The sequence below is a fragment of the Neodiprion fabricii genome, chromosome 2, assembly GCF_021155785.1.
Source record: "Neodiprion fabricii isolate iyNeoFabr1 chromosome 2, iyNeoFabr1.1, whole genome shotgun sequence".
Classification (NCBI taxonomy): Eukaryota; Metazoa; Arthropoda; class Insecta; order Hymenoptera; family Diprionidae; genus Neodiprion; species Neodiprion fabricii.
Window position 1 is genome coordinate 26,670,946 of NC_060240.1, and position 20,091 is coordinate 26,691,036.

The 20,091-nt window shown below is 33.9% G+C and overlaps 1 protein-coding gene and 1 long non-coding RNA gene across 9 annotated transcripts; one reads left to right on the plus strand and one right to left on the minus strand.

The window, feature by feature from the left end:
- Positions 1-2,087: 2,087 nt before the first annotated feature.
- LOC124177026 (glutaminase kidney isoform, mitochondrial) lies at positions 2,088-18,771 on the minus strand. Of its 8 annotated transcripts, none has more exons than XM_046559053.1 (12): positions 18,535-18,771; positions 16,187-16,287; positions 13,201-13,236; positions 10,961-11,060; positions 9,107-9,249; positions 8,633-9,006; positions 7,626-7,906; positions 7,010-7,186; positions 6,214-6,374; positions 4,824-4,949; positions 4,217-4,357; positions 2,088-3,717 (listed from the first exon to the last, which is right to left on the minus strand). In XM_046559053.1, exons 1-12 carry the CDS (start codon positions 18,616-18,618, stop codon positions 3,537-3,539), a joined length of 1,905 nt encoding a protein of 634 aa, XP_046415009.1. In that variant the 5' UTR covers positions 18,619-18,771; the 3' UTR covers positions 2,088-3,536. The 8 variants fall into 8 exon arrangements, with proteins under 8 accessions (XP_046415009.1, XP_046415008.1, XP_046415010.1 ...); XM_046559052.1 differs by having other exon boundaries at positions 4,824-4,967; XM_046559054.1 differs by lacking the exon at positions 13,201-13,236 and having other exon boundaries at positions 4,824-4,967.
- Positions 4,345-19,918, plus strand: LOC124177030. Its single transcript, XR_006869501.1, has 3 exons — positions 4,345-4,409; positions 18,757-18,908; positions 18,960-19,918. It is a non-coding gene; the product is annotated as an uncharacterized LOC124177030 (long non-coding RNA).
- The last annotated feature ends 173 nt before the right edge of the window (positions 19,919-20,091 follow it).

Genomic DNA, 20,091 nt, shown 5'->3' on the forward strand with positions numbered 1-20,091 from the left:
ATTAATTTTAATCAGTGAGACAAATCTACAGTGAGACTGATCTTAATCAGTGAGACAATGATGTCAATATTTGAACACAGAATTCTGAACATTATTCTGGAATCAAAAGCAAAAATCGTAGACAAGGGAAAAAAAATTTTGGAATTTCAAGCAAATTCCTTTTAAAATTTTTGTGATTTTCATAGAATTTTCGGGGATTGACAGTTTATTCGTTTGTTTATTTCCAATCTATCTCTTGTTTAATAAAGCCTGCAAGACGTTGCGTGATTTATAGTATATTTCTGCCGGTTTGTACGTCGCGGAGAGTATATAATTACAAATTTTCAGCATAAATTACAGCATTAAAAACCGCTTGAGACTTGTAACAATTAATATCGAATTAACGAAGCTCATTTTAAATTCCATAAATTACTGTTTTATTGAATATAGGAACAAAAATACATCGTACTTAATATTATGAATACTAATTGATCAAGCACTGGCATATTTATCTCTAATTAAGGAGACTTAAAACCTACGGTGTGCCTACCTTTACATAATATATGTATAATACAATTCGAAGTAAACTTGATCGGTCAGGGAAAAAATCCGTAAACCTGTAATCTAAATTAATTATTGATGAAAATATATTTTCCACCGTTTCAGTTATTATTTTATTGGACTAATAACTCTTTAAACCATATTATTATTGTACAGGCTTTAATACTGACACTCAACTAATTCTCGCCGCTCAATAATCACGGTAAATCGAAATTATGCCAATATTTTACTTTCACCGATTTTCTTTCCACTTTCACTGTTAACGCCTGTATGTGAAGCAATGTGTATCAATTAATAAAATCGAACAGGCGTTTGTACAATTATCATGGTAAATTATTGTCAGTCGTAGAAAAGCTCGTTGCGATTTAAAGAAATACTATAATGTTGCAGCAAAGAATTACACGCGATATTGGAGCTGTCTAGACATTAAGTGAGATATTAAAATCCTTTCAAAGTTAATAATACGTTGCAGATTCTTCTTGCCAAGCGTTAATTATTGTTAATCCTGTAAAAAAAAAAAAAAAAAAATCGACGTTCGGTAATTTTTTATTATTCGAATGAATAATATTTATTAATAGTAAGAAGATGAAATAAAAAACGAAAAAATCCGAGTGTTTAGTTTTCATAACGCATGAAATTTTTCTGAAATAATAATTTTTTGATACAACATTTTACCTCATATTATCAGAAAAATTTAGGCCTTTTTGCGCTTTTCGATTGAAAGAAGTAAAATTTGAAAACCGTACGAAATTTCTTTCACCTTTCAATTTACAACTGAACACCTGTTGCACCTTTGCAAATAAGTAAGAGAAAAACACGATTCAATAATACGAAAAACTATGAATTCCTTATTAGATGTATAGAGATTATACATGTTACGTAATTAATATATGCAATAACGTCAATATTATTGTCTTTTTAACATTAAACGTGCGTTTGGAGATAATTATCAAGTTCGACATCAAACTTTCGTATCCAAAACTGTAGATTGTAGATATTACACGTTCTTATACAGCCGTGATTATTTTTTCTATAAATAAATTTTCATTCACTGAAAAGACCGGGGCAAAGCTTAATAGCTGGATATCGTCCGAAGAGATTCACTATTGATCGTAAATTTGTGACCTTCGTTACCAGTGATAAATATTCTATTGCATTATAACAGAATTCATGCCGGAATCGGAACGACAGTTGCTAATTATCGAGACACGATGATAAAGTTGCAGATTCCGAACTGTGCATGATTCGAAAAAAAAAAATAACAAAACAAACCTTCTTCCGGTCTTCTCCATCCACTGAATTCACCAACAACATAGTACAAAAAAGGTGGCTGGCTTATGAGTTTATGGTAAACGTGTGTAATTTATTGTTTTGACCCCGGAATTTCCAGCTCCTAATATTATAATTTTCTTATGAAGTTGAAATTTTTTATATTCTCCTATTAGGCTTACAATTTGTTCCTATAATATAGTCATTCAATTCGTTATTTATTTTGCTAATATATTATACTGTATAATTAATTCATTGCTGCGTTAGCTTTCTTCTTCTTTTTTTTTTTTTTTTCTTTTCGTTTCCCTTTACTCTTCGAGATCTTCACATATTATACGTATGTGTATAATATATTTACACATCATATTTAGAATATAATATGGGAGTCATGATTTTATACGCTACGACTAATGTTTCTATTTAACAATATACGTGTAGATGTAAAGTTTAATGTTTTATCACCCACAGGCATTGAAAGGCTGTTGAATTACAAGGAGCGCATTTCAAGGAATTGACCGTATAAGTTTTCACGTCACAACTATAACAATATACGAGTATTCTTGAACTCATAATTATTGTACCTGAAGGCAGAAATATTGTGTACAATTAACATTGCTACGGCAATATAACATTTATCGTAATTATACAGAAAAAGACAAAAATCCAAAATTATTTTTACGTAAAAGAAATTTTTTTTTCACTTCCAGTCTATTATGTATTATACCTATATCTGAAGTTTTTCCTCGTAATCAATTCATTGTTTAAGATACACATCAACATTACTTCAAACATACGTTGTCAATATAATTATAATCCCGTCGCATTCATTCAGTGACGAATTCTCGCATCTTATACAATTTTCAGTAATCGCACATATTTCGTCAATTTTACTTTGAAAATTGTTGAAATATGTGCAAATTTAATTTGTTTTCTTTTTTCAAACTCTCGACCGAATAATTCTAAGGATTGCAAACATCTTCAAACACATCGCGCGGAAACTTTTTCTCGTTCTTCAAATTAAAATCTTTTGGAACAAGTAGAAAAATTTCGGTGTGTTTCGGAAGTATTTGAATCAGGAAAACGAATCATTCGGCTAGGAGCCACAACTTTCTTTGATCGCAAATTTTGCCAAAAATTGATTACAAAAAACTATCTAACGATAATCTTCCATCAGTTACCGTTTCCTTTGTCTTTTTTTTTTTTTTATTCATATTTTCATGCCGTATTCTCACAATTGTTATCTAAGCTTCATTCTCTTTATATTCGCTGAAAGCCGAAGACAAAAATATTTTTGCGGCATGATTAAAGAATAAATTAAGAATCACAGTTTTTTCGCATGTACACTGCATTGATACGTATAAATTTTTAAATATAATAGGTACGATGTTGCTGCCTACGTTTATATCACACCTGATTCACATTAAACGAAACGAGTACACTGAAAAAAAATTCTATTGACGTAATTAACGGTTATGTCATTCGTTACAAAATCATATATTTTTTTTTTTTCCTCTTCTATTTTGGATACAGTCTTGACAAAATATTCCAACGATCATTTTTTCAAGATATCAGTTCGATCAGCTGAGCATTATCCAAAGTTATTCTTTTACTTAAAAAAGTTGCGTCAGGACTGTGCAATCAGAATAATACATTCAATAATGTCGATAAAAATTTTTCGCCGGCGGATAAATGTTGAATATATTTAATCTAATTTCCTAAAACTACATTCACGGCAATGGACTTGTATCCGGTTCCTTCGTGGAAGTCGCGTCGCTTTCCGTGTCACTCGAAGCTCCTGTCGCATCGTTCGGCGTGTCTTTCATATGCGCTGCCGCGTAGTTTCTAAGATATTCGACTACCTGCTGATGGCCAAACGTCTGTGCCTCGTTTATAGGCAAATTTCCCCATCTGAAAGGAATGTTCGATCAGAAGGAGAATAAAAAGGAGAACAAGAAATTACACCATTTGTACAGATTTTACAAGATGAGATTGTTTAGTTTTTTTTTTTTACGGTTTTTAGAGAAATTGCAAGTAAGCAATTATAAAAGAATAGGAAATTATAACTTCTGTTAAACGAAACGGCAAATGTGCAATGAAAAAATATGGTTTGAGATTATATCGCCTGGTAATTTTTTTAATATTGTTTCATATCTTTGGAATATTTTTTGTAACTGAATTTCTCCAATAATTTTCCTACGTATACACACAAAAATGAACACCCGCGTCGTGCTAACCAATAAGAGAATCTTACGAGTCCCAAAAAATTCACATTGTCAAAGAAATGCTTTTCAAAAGCTTCCTAAGGTCAAAAACTTCGTATAATACCAAAAACTCAGCGACTACGGTATCTAATATTTAATTTTCCCATGGATTTATGGAACGATCATTGTAATTGTTGCAGACTTGCCTGTCTTTGGGATCATGAGGAACGCCGCATTGTTCGATGAGAAATTCTACGCAGTCCAAATGCCCTTCGCTGGCTGCTAGATGCAAAGCAGTCCGGCCATCGTAATCCGACAGTGTCATATCCATGCCGCTCAAACGATGCCTGAGAACAGGAGAAAAGCAACGGGTTTCGAAAAAAATTACATTCTAAACTAGTCAGGACATCAGGTAAGGTATTATTTATCTTATTTTATGGATATGAGCCGATATATTTCGAAAATCATTGGGATCGAAAGTACTCGAAGACGCCATCTTGCAGAGGCAGAAAATATGACGGTCTAACTGCGTCGTATTTAATTTTAAAACTAGTTTTTCCCCACATATTTTACTTTATATTTACTCGTGACAACAGAACGAAAGCTTGAAAGCTTGCACGGAATTTTCTGTGCCTTGGTATTCGCACAATTCATGCCAAACGATCAGCTGATCGGCCAGTTGGCCGCCATATTGCACAAGTCAAGCGGGTCCCAATTACAGAAACAAAAGACTATTTGAGACGGTGTTTGTTCGACTTGCTTCTCTTTTCCAACCACTATTTTTGTGTATTCAATATTTTATTTATTTATCACCTTCGCATAGCCGTTACGTCGCCGCTGGCAGCGCTGAATAGTAAATTGACGATGGACAATCCCTTCGTCTCGTACTTGTGTCTTCTCGGGTCCTTTTTGTTCGTTGCATGTTTTAGATTGTCGTACCTATGATCATAGTAGGTGCTACAGGTGCTAATCGGGTTTCGGTTGGGAGGATATTTTTATACACATATGTTACGCACGCGCGTATAATCATTTGTGTAAAGTATTTCACAATGTCCGAGCGATGAATGGATAAATAATATGTGAGTAATTGCGTGTACGTGTTGAAATTTGCCAGTTCACAAATAGTGATTGTCATGCACGTGGGGTGAAGTTGTGATTTTTTTTTGTTCAAACCGGCGTTATTTTTCGCATGCGGTTATTATTCAAAGTTTCAATTATGTGTGTCATTGTAATCATCAAGCATCAGGGACGGAGTTTTAGCATTTGTTCGTGTATTTTTCAACCGATTGTAAATTGATAATAACCGTTAGTATAGGAGCGGGTAAAATTATTTGACAAGACAGAAGAAGAGAGTTAAAAAAATAAAAATAAAGAGGAAGTAATAAGAGTTCGATTAGAAAGTGAAATGTAAACTCCAACCAACTTATACGTGTAACAATATTGTAATTATCAATCTGATCACGAGATTTAAATTACAAATTCACCCCGGCTAAAAAACGCAGCTTTCCTTTTTCTACTCAGCAGTTATATTTTACAGTGCTTGCGAAATTATGGCAGCTATTCGACAAAAATTCTGATGCCGTTACATTTTTCTCAATACAGCGTATAGCAAGTTTTCATTCGTGATGCAAACTCGAAAATTTTTGGTCTACAGCTAAAATAGAAGCTTAGCTTTCTCAATAATTTTCCTCACGTGATTATGGCCTCGAATCTTCAGGTTTTTATTTTGAAAGTGAAGAAAAAAAAAACGTTTTGGAATAATTTGAAATTTACAGTTCAAATGTAAACAATAAAATGTACCAAAAACAGATCAAAAAACGTTTTTCATAGATTTGTAACAAACATTTTTTCTCCTAGCAAAAGTTCTTCAAACTGAAAATTTTCAATTCTCTCTAATACAGTGTTCAGATTTAAAATCAGGCCAATTTACAATAAAATCTAGCAAATATGTTGACTCGATTTTAAAATTCTTTAATCTTCTAGCCGAGTTTGTAAATCCTCCGAGTTTAAGACAAAAAGAATTTTCTACTGTAACCTGTAGCAATTGTTTACAGTGTGATCTTGGGTCTATATAAATGATCAAAACAACTCGTTTTGCACTCAGTGTTGGAATAATCATCGATAATAATACAAATCTCGGTGTAATTATACAATAAGAATATTTTTTTTTAAATTAGGAAAAATCTATAAACAAAGAACGAACCTGTGGAAATTGAACTCGGTAACAAGTTCCTCACAGAACTGAACACCTCGGCAAGAATTTCCCAAAGGATCCAAAGGTGGGGACCACGTGCAGATACCCATCACGTTTGGTATGACAACCAGAAGACTTCCAGAGACTCCGGATTTCGCCGGTATTCCAACCTGCAAATAATTGCAATAAGTAAGTGAAAACGGCTGAATAAGTGGGTGGATTTTGTAAATTTACATATATCGACAACCAATTAGTCAAATTGACTGGAGTTTGTTTCTATCGAAACTCTGGAGATCGAGCTTCGTTCGCATATTGTATTTTATTACAATCAATGAATCGAAAGCATTTTTACCGATAATAATGTCGACCGTTTCATTAAGAGACATGTTTTACAGTGCTCGCGATATCTCAGAAACGGCTGTACCGAATTACTTGAAATTTGGAAGCAGTATTCTTAAACAGTAATTATGTTAAATTTTCAGAAGTTTTATACTGAAAATCGAAGTCAACTCCAAACGGTCGCTATTTTCCTGACAAATAATAATAGCAATGGGAAAAACGTTTGAACAAAGTTCGATCTACACGCTTTAAAACAAATCAAATCCCAATCTAATTAAATAATTATTTATCGAGATATGAATTCTTAAAATTCACCCACTTTTTCAGTCTGTTATATCAGCTATTACCTAAAAGCTCTGTTACTTCTTTTCACGCAAATTTGCATTTTGCAATGCATTTATGATAAGGATCCCGTTTGCGAGTTTAATCTCATAATTCTCGAAGAAAGCGTATAGAAAAAGCTCACCTTGAAGGCAAACTGTCCGCTGTAATCGTACATCCCGCAACTATGCATCAGGCTGAGGACGTCCCGGACACTGTCGGGCTTCAAAACCTTCTCCTCGGTGATCGGACAGATGCCACCGTTTGCAAGAGTCGCCGCCATAACCGACATGGACTCGCAGTTCGCCTCCATAGCGCAGCACTGTGTTGCAAATAATTTTAAATTCATGATGCAAATTTTCAACCAGATTCTCGGGCAGCAAAATCCAAGAATCGGACCGTTTGAAGTCAGAGTTTTGGCCAAAGCCAAGTTCCTTGGCCTTCAAAGGACTAGAAATGATCTTGATAATTGTTTTCTCGTACGTGAAATTTTTATTTCACAGATTGGATTCCCGTGACAATTATCAACAGACGATTTCGATCAATCGAAAAGTTTTCTTTCTATCATTCAAAATATTATCATATACATTGTTTCGGACTTTGACGAACAACGACTGCTTGAAAAATACTTTTTAATGTTGAAGTTTACTTTTTTAATGTTGAAGATAAACTTCGAACTCATCGAACGTCTTGAGACTAATTTCTTTTTTTTTTTACATCACAACTTTACGTCATTCTATTTTTCCCCTTGTTATCCTCACCTGGAAATAGAAGTCCATGATTTCACGTAGATTCGTTTTGTCCGGGTAGCATTTATGCTCTCTCATGTAAAATCCGAGGGCGTAATTTCTGTCCGCGGCTTCGCGTTCCGACAAAAATACAGCATTGTTAAAACTCAGGCTCTCACCACCGGCTAATCTCTTGAAATAATTCATCGTGAAGTCAAATTTCTCCGCCAGTGTCATTTCCGGTTTGATCAACGTCTTCAGCAGCGAACAAACAAGAATCGCCCCCGCGTTTATCATTGGATTGTGCGGTTTTTCTGAAATTTAAAGACAGTTTTCTTTACCTTCGTCTGTGCAATTTTATTTTTCTCTCAATACACTTTGATAAAATTTTCAGACAAAATGTGCAAAGTTCTTCTCGCAAATACCTGTACATTTTTTTTTATTTTCCTTCTTCTGAGTCTCTACCGAAATTTAGCAATCTTTCCAGTTTTACAATCTCTCCATTTTTTTGAACTAACAAATATTCCAAACTTCATGAAAAACTCGCTTTATGAAATTGTTTGGTTGTGCAAAGTTTTACGTGCAATTATTCTTTGTACAATCTCATTCAGAGCATCCTACAATCAATATTGGACATCACCTGATTACATTTGTGTTTTTTGATTGAAAAAAAAAACACTCCAAATTACATATATATTTAGTAATCGTAAGAAACTGAACGAAAAACAACATTTCTATTTTGTGATGAGAAGAAAAGTGAATTATAAAGGATATTTGTATTTTACAATTAAAACGACATAAAATACAAATCATATTCGTAATTTGTAATTAGGAAAAAAAGAATTGTAAATCATATTTGTATTCATATAGTACATAGATTCGTAATCTATATGTATACACACAGATGTGATTTGTATTTTATTTCCTTCTAATTGCCAAAGTCAAACACAATTTATGTTTAGAATTTTTCGATCGCGGTAATAAATGAAAATAGTTAAGAACTAAAAATATCGCTCAGCGCAAGGACGCAACGAACTCACTGTTGTAATCAAGAACCAGTTCGTTGAAGTTCCTTCCCGAGGGTTCCTGGCCCACATATTGATGGACGGTTTCTTGTCCGAGTCTTTCGAGAGCGATCGCGTAGGTCAGAGGTTTGCTGCAACTTTGCAGGGTGAAAGGAAGGGAGGTGTCACCGATGCTGAATCGCTGTCCATCTATCGTGCAGACCGAGACGCCCCAATACTCGGGATTCATCCTCGCCAGCTGAGGGATGTACGAAGCCACTTTGCCCTCGGTGTTGGTTTTGCATTTCCAGTAAAAGTCCTCGATGTGCTTCGTGAAGCCGGACCAATCCGGTATTATGAACTGATGCCGGAAAGCACGCGATATCAGGACGATATTCGGATTTATTATCCTGCAAGGAGTATCAAATTTTTATTTTTTTTTATTTTTTTATGCCATCTTATTTTAAAAAGCAGTAAAATGGACTTGGAACATAATTTCGGCACACCCACCTTCTAAATTGTTCTCTGTCGAGTTTCTGAGTTTCGTGAGAAAGTCCTTCGTGTCCTCCAGACTTGAGCTGTTCCTTTCTGAGATTATCTGAGAGTTCCTGAAGTCTCGGATCATTTTTTCTCAATCCCGTGCTTCTGAGTGCCTGAATCAAAGACAAGGGTAAAAATAAATTCAACTCTGCCTGATTGCAAAAGATCTTCAAAGAAGCTCTATTTCGTGTGAAATTATCGCGGGTCAATAATTCGGATTCAAGACATGAAACAAAGTGAGATTAAATTGAGTACCTATTGACTGAAAATTTTACGAACAAGTGGTTGAAACTACATTTAAAAGAGAAAGATCTTAAAATTCGTCGGAATCGCATCTCCGTTACAGTGAACGCGTAATGTTTCTTAAGTTTACAACTTAGTGTTAATGGGTGCTTAGTTGGTGCATTATTTTTTTTTTTTTCATCATCTTTCAGACTGTTTTAGAAACATTAGAAAGTGTTTTTTCCAGACAGAAAGTTAATTTTGAATAGCTAATAAAATTAGAAATCAGAACGAAAATTGCACGCATCTTTTTTCGACTACTTTAACTGCAATTTTTCGACCAAGAAACATATGTACTTAAATGAAAGGAGAGGCTTCGATATAGATTTTATTTTCAGATACGTATTGGAAGTGTTGACATAACTCAACCCTTAAAAAAAATCTAACGAGTGAAACTTTTTTTTATAAATTTTTTAAATCCATGTCAAGTGGAACGGATGTGACGATCCATCCAGATCAAACTGTGTTAATAAATAACACTAAACTACCCACCGCGAAACCAGCGCCACAATAGCCGATGTAATACCGCTGAAACACTTTCTTCAAACTCGTGTTAATCAGTCATAAATGTCTCCGTGCGAAAACTAGTTTAAAAAAAAAAAATTGTGAACAATGGATCTGAGAAATGTGTATATTTTTCAATTTTTTCTCCGTAACTTTGAGCAAAATGCACAGAAAAGAGTGAAATCTGAAATCGGGTGAGAATTGGTGCGAAAGATAAAGCGAATCTAGCGGTCTGTAACGATGTTTCCTATTCAAAACAAATAGTGAGAGAACAAGGTCTCAGCGGATCAGTGAAGCAGTAGACCCACAACATTTGAAGGAGACGGTCTGATTTAAATCTGTGCGAGACTAGAAATTCGGAAAGTGTAACAACAACAATTTAAATATCACGTAACAATGTTAATTATCGATCTCCCTTCTGTAACACGACGTCATTAAAACGCTTTACTCTCTAATATGTATTGTAAATGTCGTTGTTTTATTTTTTATATCATTCTCTGTTCACAATATTTTTCGGACTTTAATTCTTTTTATTTTTACACTCTGCGCAGCCTGTTTATATCTGATATTTAGAAGTATGAAGCCAAGTTTGTAATTTATGGCGATTTACGTTATATGACAAACTTTATAGCATGACTCGTTAGAAACCACCTAAATAAATGAACAATTTAATCTGTTTTTCCTGACACGATCTTAATCTATCTTGTGCATTTTTCTTATTGGTCTCTTTTGTTTAATTTTCGATCGCTGATAAAACGTTATCAGTTTAGTCGATCGATTCTCCTCTAGGTAGTGCGATCGTTCATTGGGTTTCTCGCTAGTGTTAAACAGACGTTTGATCCATTCATTACATCGCTGACCATCGAATCCGATAAGCACCCACAGCTTTCTCCAGACGTTGTGTATTACAATACATGACGTATCCTGGAGAACGCTGTGAGTGTTTATGCTTCGAGATCAAACGTTATTTATATTTACATTTACATTTACATTTACATTTATATTAATATTTTCATTTATACATATACGTATACTCACAGCCAGGAATTTTCCAACCGGTAAAAGCCCCGTCTCTTCATTTTTGAACATGTCGAACAAAACGTCCTCGGCATTTCGAACTTGGTCCTGATCTCGGGCGCTGAAAGTTTATAATTCAAATTCATTTCAACCATCGTTCAAGTAGAGATTTTTATGATAATTACACTTAACCGCAACGAGTGGAAGGTACAAGGATAACTTCCAAGATTCAGATTTTGAAACTTTGCACGCTGATTGGAAAATTCAACCTGTTTTTAATTGGTGAACTAAGTTTCGTTGGATGTAAATTGAACATTTTTGAGAAGTATTGTATAAACGATAATTTAGCATAGACTTTGGATTGAAATTTTTAGGATTATCTACGTTCGTCACCATCCAAAAAGTGTAAGCCATAAAAACGAGGATTTGATTGTGAATTTTCACGGTGAACGACAAATTTTTACGAAAAATTTAACTGTTCGAACAAATTTCAATTTACTTTATCCTGCAATTATTTCGTTCGATAACTGTAAAAATTTTAGCTGGTTAAAAAAGATTCTCCAATAGTTACTATGCTGAACCTGTTTTTTTTAACTAATCAAGAATCCTGATAATTTTTGCGTAATATGATAGAAGTTCTGTTTGAATTGAAGAAAAATCGACAGAGTTACTGATCCCCTTTTTGTTGTTTCTTCCTCACAAGCAGCAATGTTTCGATAAACATCTACTAAAGAATTGGGCGGGTTGCCGAAAATTTATAATAAATATTAACAGGAAGTGAAATAAACATACACTTGCGGGAAAGATAAACCAAAATTCTCTATAAGGAAATAAGCTACTATATAACGAGATACATTGGAAAAAAAGGATTTGTTTCTAGACTGAAAAAAATTTCATTTGTTACAGTAACTAGAAAAATTCAGTAAAACAGGTATCGTTAAAAAAAAGTCAAGAAAATATAGTAACAGTGATCGTAATGAGAAAGAATAATAACGGATACTAGAAAACTAATTTTCATTTTCTACCTAGAACTATATTTTTCGATTTTGGTAAAAAATGAGAATAGTTAAAGACTGAGCGGTAACCGGAACTAAAAATTTCTCACCGTGTGGGAAAATGAATTTTTCTTATTACGAACAGAGAATTGTTTGGTAAAAATCGGAAAAAAGTATATTTCAATGAAGTCATTTCATATGACTTGAAACTTGTTACGTTATTAACATCTATTTTACTTATCTCGAAAAAATTTTACTTTCAACACTCGGATGAATTGTTGCTGCAGTGTGTGGAGTGCAAAATCAAGACAAAGTAGTGAGAAAGATTGAATTATCGTCCGTGCAGATAGTGAATATGTTTTTTCGCTGCTCTGAGGTTCCGTGACAGTGAAAACAACTAAATCACTATCACGCTTGACAACACCGGTGAAATTTATCTGAACGTAACATCGCAAAATATATTTGCACAAGCAGGTGTAACAATATGTGATTAGAGATCCCCCGCGAAGAGACACTGCAGAGATATTAAAAAAAAAAATGTCATCTCTCAAAATTTACCGAATTTCATTGAAGAATTATTAACTTTTCTGAAAAAGAAACACGCGGCTTTCCTTCCGTGATCTTCAACGGCATTTTGGTTTTTTTCACATCTTTCCGTACAATTTTAAAATTTGTCATAAAACGTGTAGGTCGAGTTTTTTAATAAAGAAAACAATTTCGAAAAAGAATAGCAAAATTTCGACGAAAGATCGCGACATCGCGCAATATTTGATTCGAAGGATTTTAGAGAAGATAAAAAAAAATTAAAACACGCAGATAATCGTTGAACAAATTTTCGTAAAAGTAATTTACAATAAACCAATGCCAAAATTTAATCGTAAACAACTCTGCTTTTCTAAAATTATAAGAAAACGCAAAGTTCATGCGCGAATATATGTGTGAAACTTTCAAGTAAACATAACGATGAATTAAAAATAATCGATAACTTGTAACGATTCACAGATGCCTGATAACTATAGTACAGTTACTGCGAATAACGAAGAACAGTGATTTGGTCGGAAAGAAAACAGTCATAAGAAACGATAAACCAACTACTAATTATTTACCGTGTAGCTTAAAACATAAATTGCTGATATACAGAAGTAAGGTAACAAAAAGTAAAAAAAAAAAAACAAAAATGCGACAATTAAACATTTTCTCAACCAATTGCTGCAAGCACATTGATACTCCATGCAATATGAATTTGGCACGGAGAATAGTACTCACTACATGTAATGGCTGTCATGAATAAAGCTGTACTCGCTGTAAAAAAAGTGAAAAACAAACACACAATTAGTTACATTAATACTGGGATAGAATTTTTATTTACCTAAGAAACCTCGCCAGAAGCTTCACGAATCTGTCCGATCGAGCACCGTTAGAAACTTTCACGTCTTTCATACCGTCGGACATTTATCAATCTAAAATACTATTGAATAACAACCCCCTCAATATTTTAAAATAATTAAATGCTTAGTTTTTTTCAACACTGTTGTAATTGCGTATTACTGAAAGTATTATTTCACTTTAATCTAGCGAAATCTAACTTCCGTACGAAAATCTCGAGCTGCACGTTCAACGCGCGACGATACAATTCACTGTGCACTCATTTTTCTAACGACGATATAAAATTGCCCGAAGAGTGAAATGAACGTTTTCGCATCATCTTCCGCGTCTTATATAACTTATCCAAGAGCCCCCCTTCGTCGTTCATAAATTGGCTCGAATCACTTGAGTATATACACTAGCAATTGCAAATCACGACTAAAACCACCTGACGGTACCGACTCGCGGTGGCCAAAAATTAGCGTGTCGTTGTTTGTGATTTACCGCCAGTGACGACGGAGAAAATAAACAGGAGCTAAAAGTAGGTTTCAATTTTTTGTTCTTTTCTTTTTCATGAAAATATTTTCAAAAAGTAAACCGTACGTATGGATCGGAACATTATTAATTTCACCAAATTTGTATATAAATTTGCCCTGTTTTTCTAACGTAAAATATTCTTACCCATTTAGGCGATTGGAAGTTGTCGAAATGTCTTCCACGAAGTAATGATACACCTCAAAATCGTCCATACCAATAAAAACTGTTTAATTACAATGCGGTGCGCGTTGTGTGATTAAAATCGAAAGAAATAAGAACAAATTTTTAACCCTTTATTTTTTCTTATTATTATTTCATTTGTTTTCATTACTTTCTTTGGATAAGTCGGAGAAAATTTTCGTCTGCAGCGAGACTCGAATAATAAGCAGCGACTGCTACCGGCTAACTACATCGTCTAACTATATTTTACGTAACGCGTAATATATATATATATATATAAGTCCTTAGGAATCGTAATACGTCAAATAGTTGTATCAATTGTTCAACATATCGATTTTAAATCACGTGCAATAAACGTGCCGTCCTATTCCATTCGTACAAACAATCAGAGATTTATTGGTTTGTTAAATTGATCGTTATGTATCCTTACAGTTTCTTCCACTTTATATATGCAGGAGGCAATGCAGCAGCATATTTAAACGAATGGAAATCCACAACGAAATCGAAGGATAAATAAGTTTCGATGCGACTTTACATACATAATACTTCGTAATTCTGTAGCGTCATCATTATTTGTAACGTGTTTCGTATTGTAATATATTTTCTGCTCCGAGAAATTAAATACTTCAATTTGCATTTCGATTTATCTGCTAGATTGAAAACTTGAGAAAATTGGTATTTTCGAATTGTTCGCTTAAACTTATACAATATCGACTATTTTTATTTTTTTATTATACTTGACAATGTTTCGCGATAACAATATAGGAAATATCTGTAATAACATCGTCGCTGTGAGAAAATTAAATCTGTTCCGTAATTCAATTTTTGCTTGGCGGAAGTTCAGATTAAAATTCAAACCAAGGTAAAGCTAATGTGAAGAATTTAATTCAAGACATAGAAATTTTCTTCTCTCGTGTTATAAAAGCGTCGATAAATGGCTAGAATAATTAGGATAATTATTTTATAATAATTAGGGATTTTGGAAAGGCGAAATTTTTCGCTTTTTTTTTATAGAATGCATTGTTATACTTTGAAAAATTGAACAAACATTTTCAGCGATCAGTTCAATAGGTGAAAAAATCTAAAAATAACGCACAATTTAATGCGTCTTTCATGAGCGTGCACTGTATATTTTATAATAAGCTGTGAGTTTACGTGTTGCGAAACACTCTGTACAATTTTGCCATATTGGTTAGCGTTTCAAGCTAACAACAGCTGGTACGGATGATCGACGTGTTAATCATTTTACTATTCACAGGATAGAAGTGTCTGTAAGGATTGGCTGTACAGTACATTACATACATTATACAGTGATTTTCACCAATATAATCTATCGTGAATACACAAAAGATTTCACAAAGTTAAAAATCCCCAACTATAAGCACATGATTGATTAATTATACGATAAGATAAAACGTAACACGCTAACAGAAAAGTAAATTTCGGTATCAATTAATTAATAATTTTTATACTCTGATACGGCGATGTGCAAATGAAAAACCGCCAAAGTTGCACCTACTTTATTACCATTACGTTCGCGACGATCAACGATAAGAAAATTATGGTTCAGAGTGACAACGCCGAACGTGTTAATTATTCTTTAAACTATCAAACGCTGCCAAGCATGGCTCCAAAAATTATTTTATCCTAACTGAAGCATCTCTATTTTCCACTTTGGTTAGATAACTCATACGTGAATAGCGAGACCAACGTTAGTATTCGGCACAGCAACATTTACTGCACAAAAATCGGCTGAGTATATATTATAATTTTACATAATGTTTTTGCGAATGTAAAGAAATGGATTCAAAAGTATAAGCAAAAAATTTCACAACATTGTTCAATGTTTTCTCTTCAAACAACAAATTTTGGTAGTTTCTACAATTTTGAGCAAAAAAAAAAAAAAAGAAAAAACGAAAAACAAACAAGAAACAAATTATAATATACTGTTACCAAAAATGCGATAACCAAAGTATTCTGTCGTCGGATATTTTTCCAAACAAATTGAACCAGTCTTTAAAACTATTTATAACCATGTTAATTAATAGTGTGTGCTCAAGTTCTTCGGATATATTTTCCACGAAACTTTGTACAAATTAGGACTGCCGTGTATCACGGATCCCTAGTTTAACAATTTGTTTGAAACGTAGGTCTGAAAAAATTATTATACCGTATATTTGACCGCTGCATATCGCTGGTACTTCCAAAAGCTGCGTCTATGTAACTTGTCTTTCTCATTTTCATTTTGCTTCCCGCTACCGCAGCCAGATGCTGAAAAAGTAGACAAAAATTAACGAGAAATTTTCAGCTCTTGAGTTATTTTCACGCGTTGAAGACATAAGAAAATCGATTAATCGGTAATTGTATAAATAATATGATAAATTCAAAGAAGCTGACTGTTTGATCGACCGACGAAAAAACAAATATGCAAATATTGAAGCACAGCTTTAAGCTTGCAATGCCTGCCAAAATTATTAATTCACTTTCATTCAATGTAGAATCAATGAATACTTGGTTCAATGATTATTTATAATAAATCTTGATGTATAATCGCTAACAAAACATTGCGCTTCGTACTTTGAACAGCCGGTACGTTAAAACTCGAAGGGTTTCAGAGGTTCCTTGGCTATAAAGTCGCCGGTAGTATTGATCGGCGAAATAACGCCTAACGTAAGCTCTTCGCTTTAGAAGATGAATTTCGCCCATTGCAAAGCTATATGACAAGCCGATTAAGCTTTCGATGTGAATTCCAGTGAGAATGGTACGAGAACTTGGTGATAAATCGATTTAGCATTGGAAGAAACATTTCTCTACGTCGAAAGTCCTGAATAAATTGAAAACCATGTTCCGAATGTCAGAAAAGTTTTGACATCGTTATTTTTGCGAATTTTCTAAAATTATTGCAACGAAGCTTAATTCCAGTTTAACAAATGAAAATTTGCAACAAGATTCAACAAAATTTTCTCTACTCGCTTCGATCTGAAACATTGACTTTTAATCCACTATAAATTCTAATTTAATTGAACGAATAATTTTTTTCTTTCCGATATTCGGGAAAACGAATAGAAATCGCAAATATTATGCCGATACACGTATACAGCATAAAATACACTCGCACCAGTTCCGATAAACAGAATGGATCCTAACTCATCGCGTACTCTGCGTCAGGTCTTCACTGTCAAAGATAAAGATCTTGTCATCCGCAAATATCTGTGACACCTAATTGTAACGACGCCCTGCAATCTCTAGACAGATAAATCGCGTAACTAAGCAGCCAAAGGCGTAAAGTTTGTTGATAAAATTATATTTGACGTTGCAAAAATCGTATCAATCTAGTTTTCCTTTTTGGTGCCAGAGAAATATTGGAATATAGAAAACTGTTCTAACGAGATGGAAATGGAAATTTGAAATCTGTCGATCAGAGGAAACTTGCCGATTCGTGTCATAATTTTTTTTTAACGCGTGCAGAAATATAAGGAAGTAAGGAATTTGCGAAAGGTGAACGATTCGAAAGGTGATTCTGAGACCTTGGTGAATCATCGCGACACAGGCAGCGAGTCGCAGCTTTAGACGCGGCTGATCGTTAGTGGAACAACTAGAGATTATTTTAGTAACTAAAATTCGGTCATTGCCATTGCCCACGTGCTCCTCGGCAAGCCTCACTAAACAGGCATAAGCACCCTGACAGTCGAACGAGTGACAGGAGCCTCGGCGATTTTAATAATACACATTGTAAGCCAACCGGCTGTTACTCAAGAGGAGAAAATTATTACGTAAATTGGAACGGCGAGCTTTTGCGATGATCGGAATCTGTCGGTCCATGCGATTCGCGGTTGGTTCGAAAAATTCTCATTTTCTAAGTGAAGGAAGCAGACGATTTTCCGCGCAAATTTAAACCGCGTTTCGATGATCACAGCTGCTCCGAAAAATACGAAACTAAATTGAATTGAATGATTTAAGCGTGTTAAAAAAAAGAAAAGGAAAACGAAAATGATGAGGCAGTCGTTTCGTGCAACGCTAGAGATTGGATATCAAATATGAAAATTGCATACTGTTTAGAAAAAACTAACAGAATGGATTATAAAATATTATAGAGAATGATGTGAGTTATTTAGACAAAATTCTTTCAATCGGTTGAAATGACATGTTTTTTGTTTTTACTTTTCAAAGCATAACAGATTAAACAATTTTACATTGGTTTAATTTCTTTTATTTAAGCAAATTTTACTAGTAAGCCAGTTTTTCAAGTCCACTCATGTATACGGGGGCCTTTTATGGTCTCGTATTCATCTATACATATAGTACGTAGTACATAAAAAAACTAATTTATTACTAAAGTTTACCTAACTAAAAAAACTTAATTACCTAATTCACAGTAAAATTATTTATCTCGGTGGTACGCAGTAAATATATTCTGTAACCTCTACAAGCAAAGAAAATAAAGATAAGGAACTAAAATATGAGACCGTGAGAAAATAATTAAACGACGTATATTGTTAATAAGAAAATAATGGTCACCTTATGCGTGTGCAAATTTCTCGAGGAAATATTTTCGGTCAACTTGACCGTAACCCGATAAACTTTCACCATATCCCTGTACATTTTTCTGTTTTTTTTTTTTTTTTCTTTCTTTACACACGTGTAATGAGCCTATATTAAAATATTTCCTTTTATGAATTAGATCGATACGGATATGCGTTCGGTGGAAATTAACATTCACGCACACCGCGGTTGTTACAGACGTATCCAGCAAACGACGCTCGGCGTCCCGACGACTAAAACATTACATAGGAGCGCCGGGACGACGACACCGGCTAAAACTGAGCATGACTACCGAAAAACTAGGCATGCGCGATTCGGATTCCGATACATACATTCGATTACATATTGGGGTAGTGCTTTTATGCATTATGACATTGTTACAGTCATCGCGATTCGTTTAGGTATTATAATTGCTCCGGAAATGTTTTCAATTTTGTAAGGGTTTGTAATTATAGTTTATTCGAGCGTTTCGAGTTACGTTATTACTTGGAATATTGATTGACACAACAACATTTTTCTCATTACAGAAGTAACACCGCTCAATTGTAATTCCATACCGAGGTTTGAACAAAGTTAACGTCTTTTTCTTTTGACTATTTACTGTAACAAACGGAATTGTAAATTACACGCACAAAATAATATACGATACGATGTACGTCGCTTCAGAACGAGTTTCGAGAAAAATATAGTGAAAAATACTATGAGATCAACAGAGGATAATTTGGATTTTCTGAAAAATCAACTACTTACTTCACTCATCGATTCATCATATTTAGGCGCATCGGAGCTCGAACTTTAACTGAAATTAACGCGTCAAAATAAAAAATATCGTCATTTTTCTGATTGTTCAGAATAGTCAAATCTGGGAGAGTTTGAATTATTTTATATCTAACAAGCTGTCAATAGATCGCGTAAGTTAAAGTTGCGAGGTGGACGTCGGATCGAACAATTGCCCCAATGGCGGCACCTCGATTAGTAGTTTGCTGAGAATAGTGTTCAAAAGCCAGTCTTATACTTAGTGCGATCTGTAATACTCCGTTTATCGGTAATGGATAGTATTTACGCAAGTAGAACTAATAACACCAATAACGTGTAATAAAAGATCGATCGTGAAAGGTATACCGATGGAATAAAGCAACAATTAAACGCATTGATACATCATTGCTGGTGCATTTGGATTTTTTTATTTGCTTTAAATATTTTCGACTGTCACAGGGTTGTCATTATTATGTGTATATATTTATACATAATTTCAACGCTTAGTCTTGTAAAATTGCTAATTATTGCTCGTTCACAAATTTCATCATACATTGTATACTTATCACTCAACAGTTTATACATACACGAAATACAGTATGTATATGTGTTTAAAATAATAATACTCGTTAATCTGTGACCCACGAATCAGATGCAGAATTATAATGCAGTCTAATAATATTTACGTTAAATCATAAATATACAAAGTGGAGAAAATTTGAGAAATTTTAATCCTAACTTGTACATGTATACTAAGAGGCTTAATCATATATAGCT

Excerpts from the sequence above, each read along its gene's own strand:
- LOC124177026 (XM_046559052.1), bottom strand. The coding sequence starts at position 18,618 with ATGTACAGGGATATGGTGAAAGTTTATCGGGTTACGGTCAAGTTGACC. Across the intron at positions 4,968-6,213 it reads ACCGAGTTCAATTTCCACAG|CACCTACTATGATCATAGGT; the intron begins GTTCGTTCTTTG and ends TAGCACCTGTAG. Across the intron at positions 4,358-4,823 it reads GACGTAACGGCTATGCGAAG|GCATCGTTTGAGCGGCATGG; the intron begins GTGATAAATAAA and ends TCCTGTTCTCAG.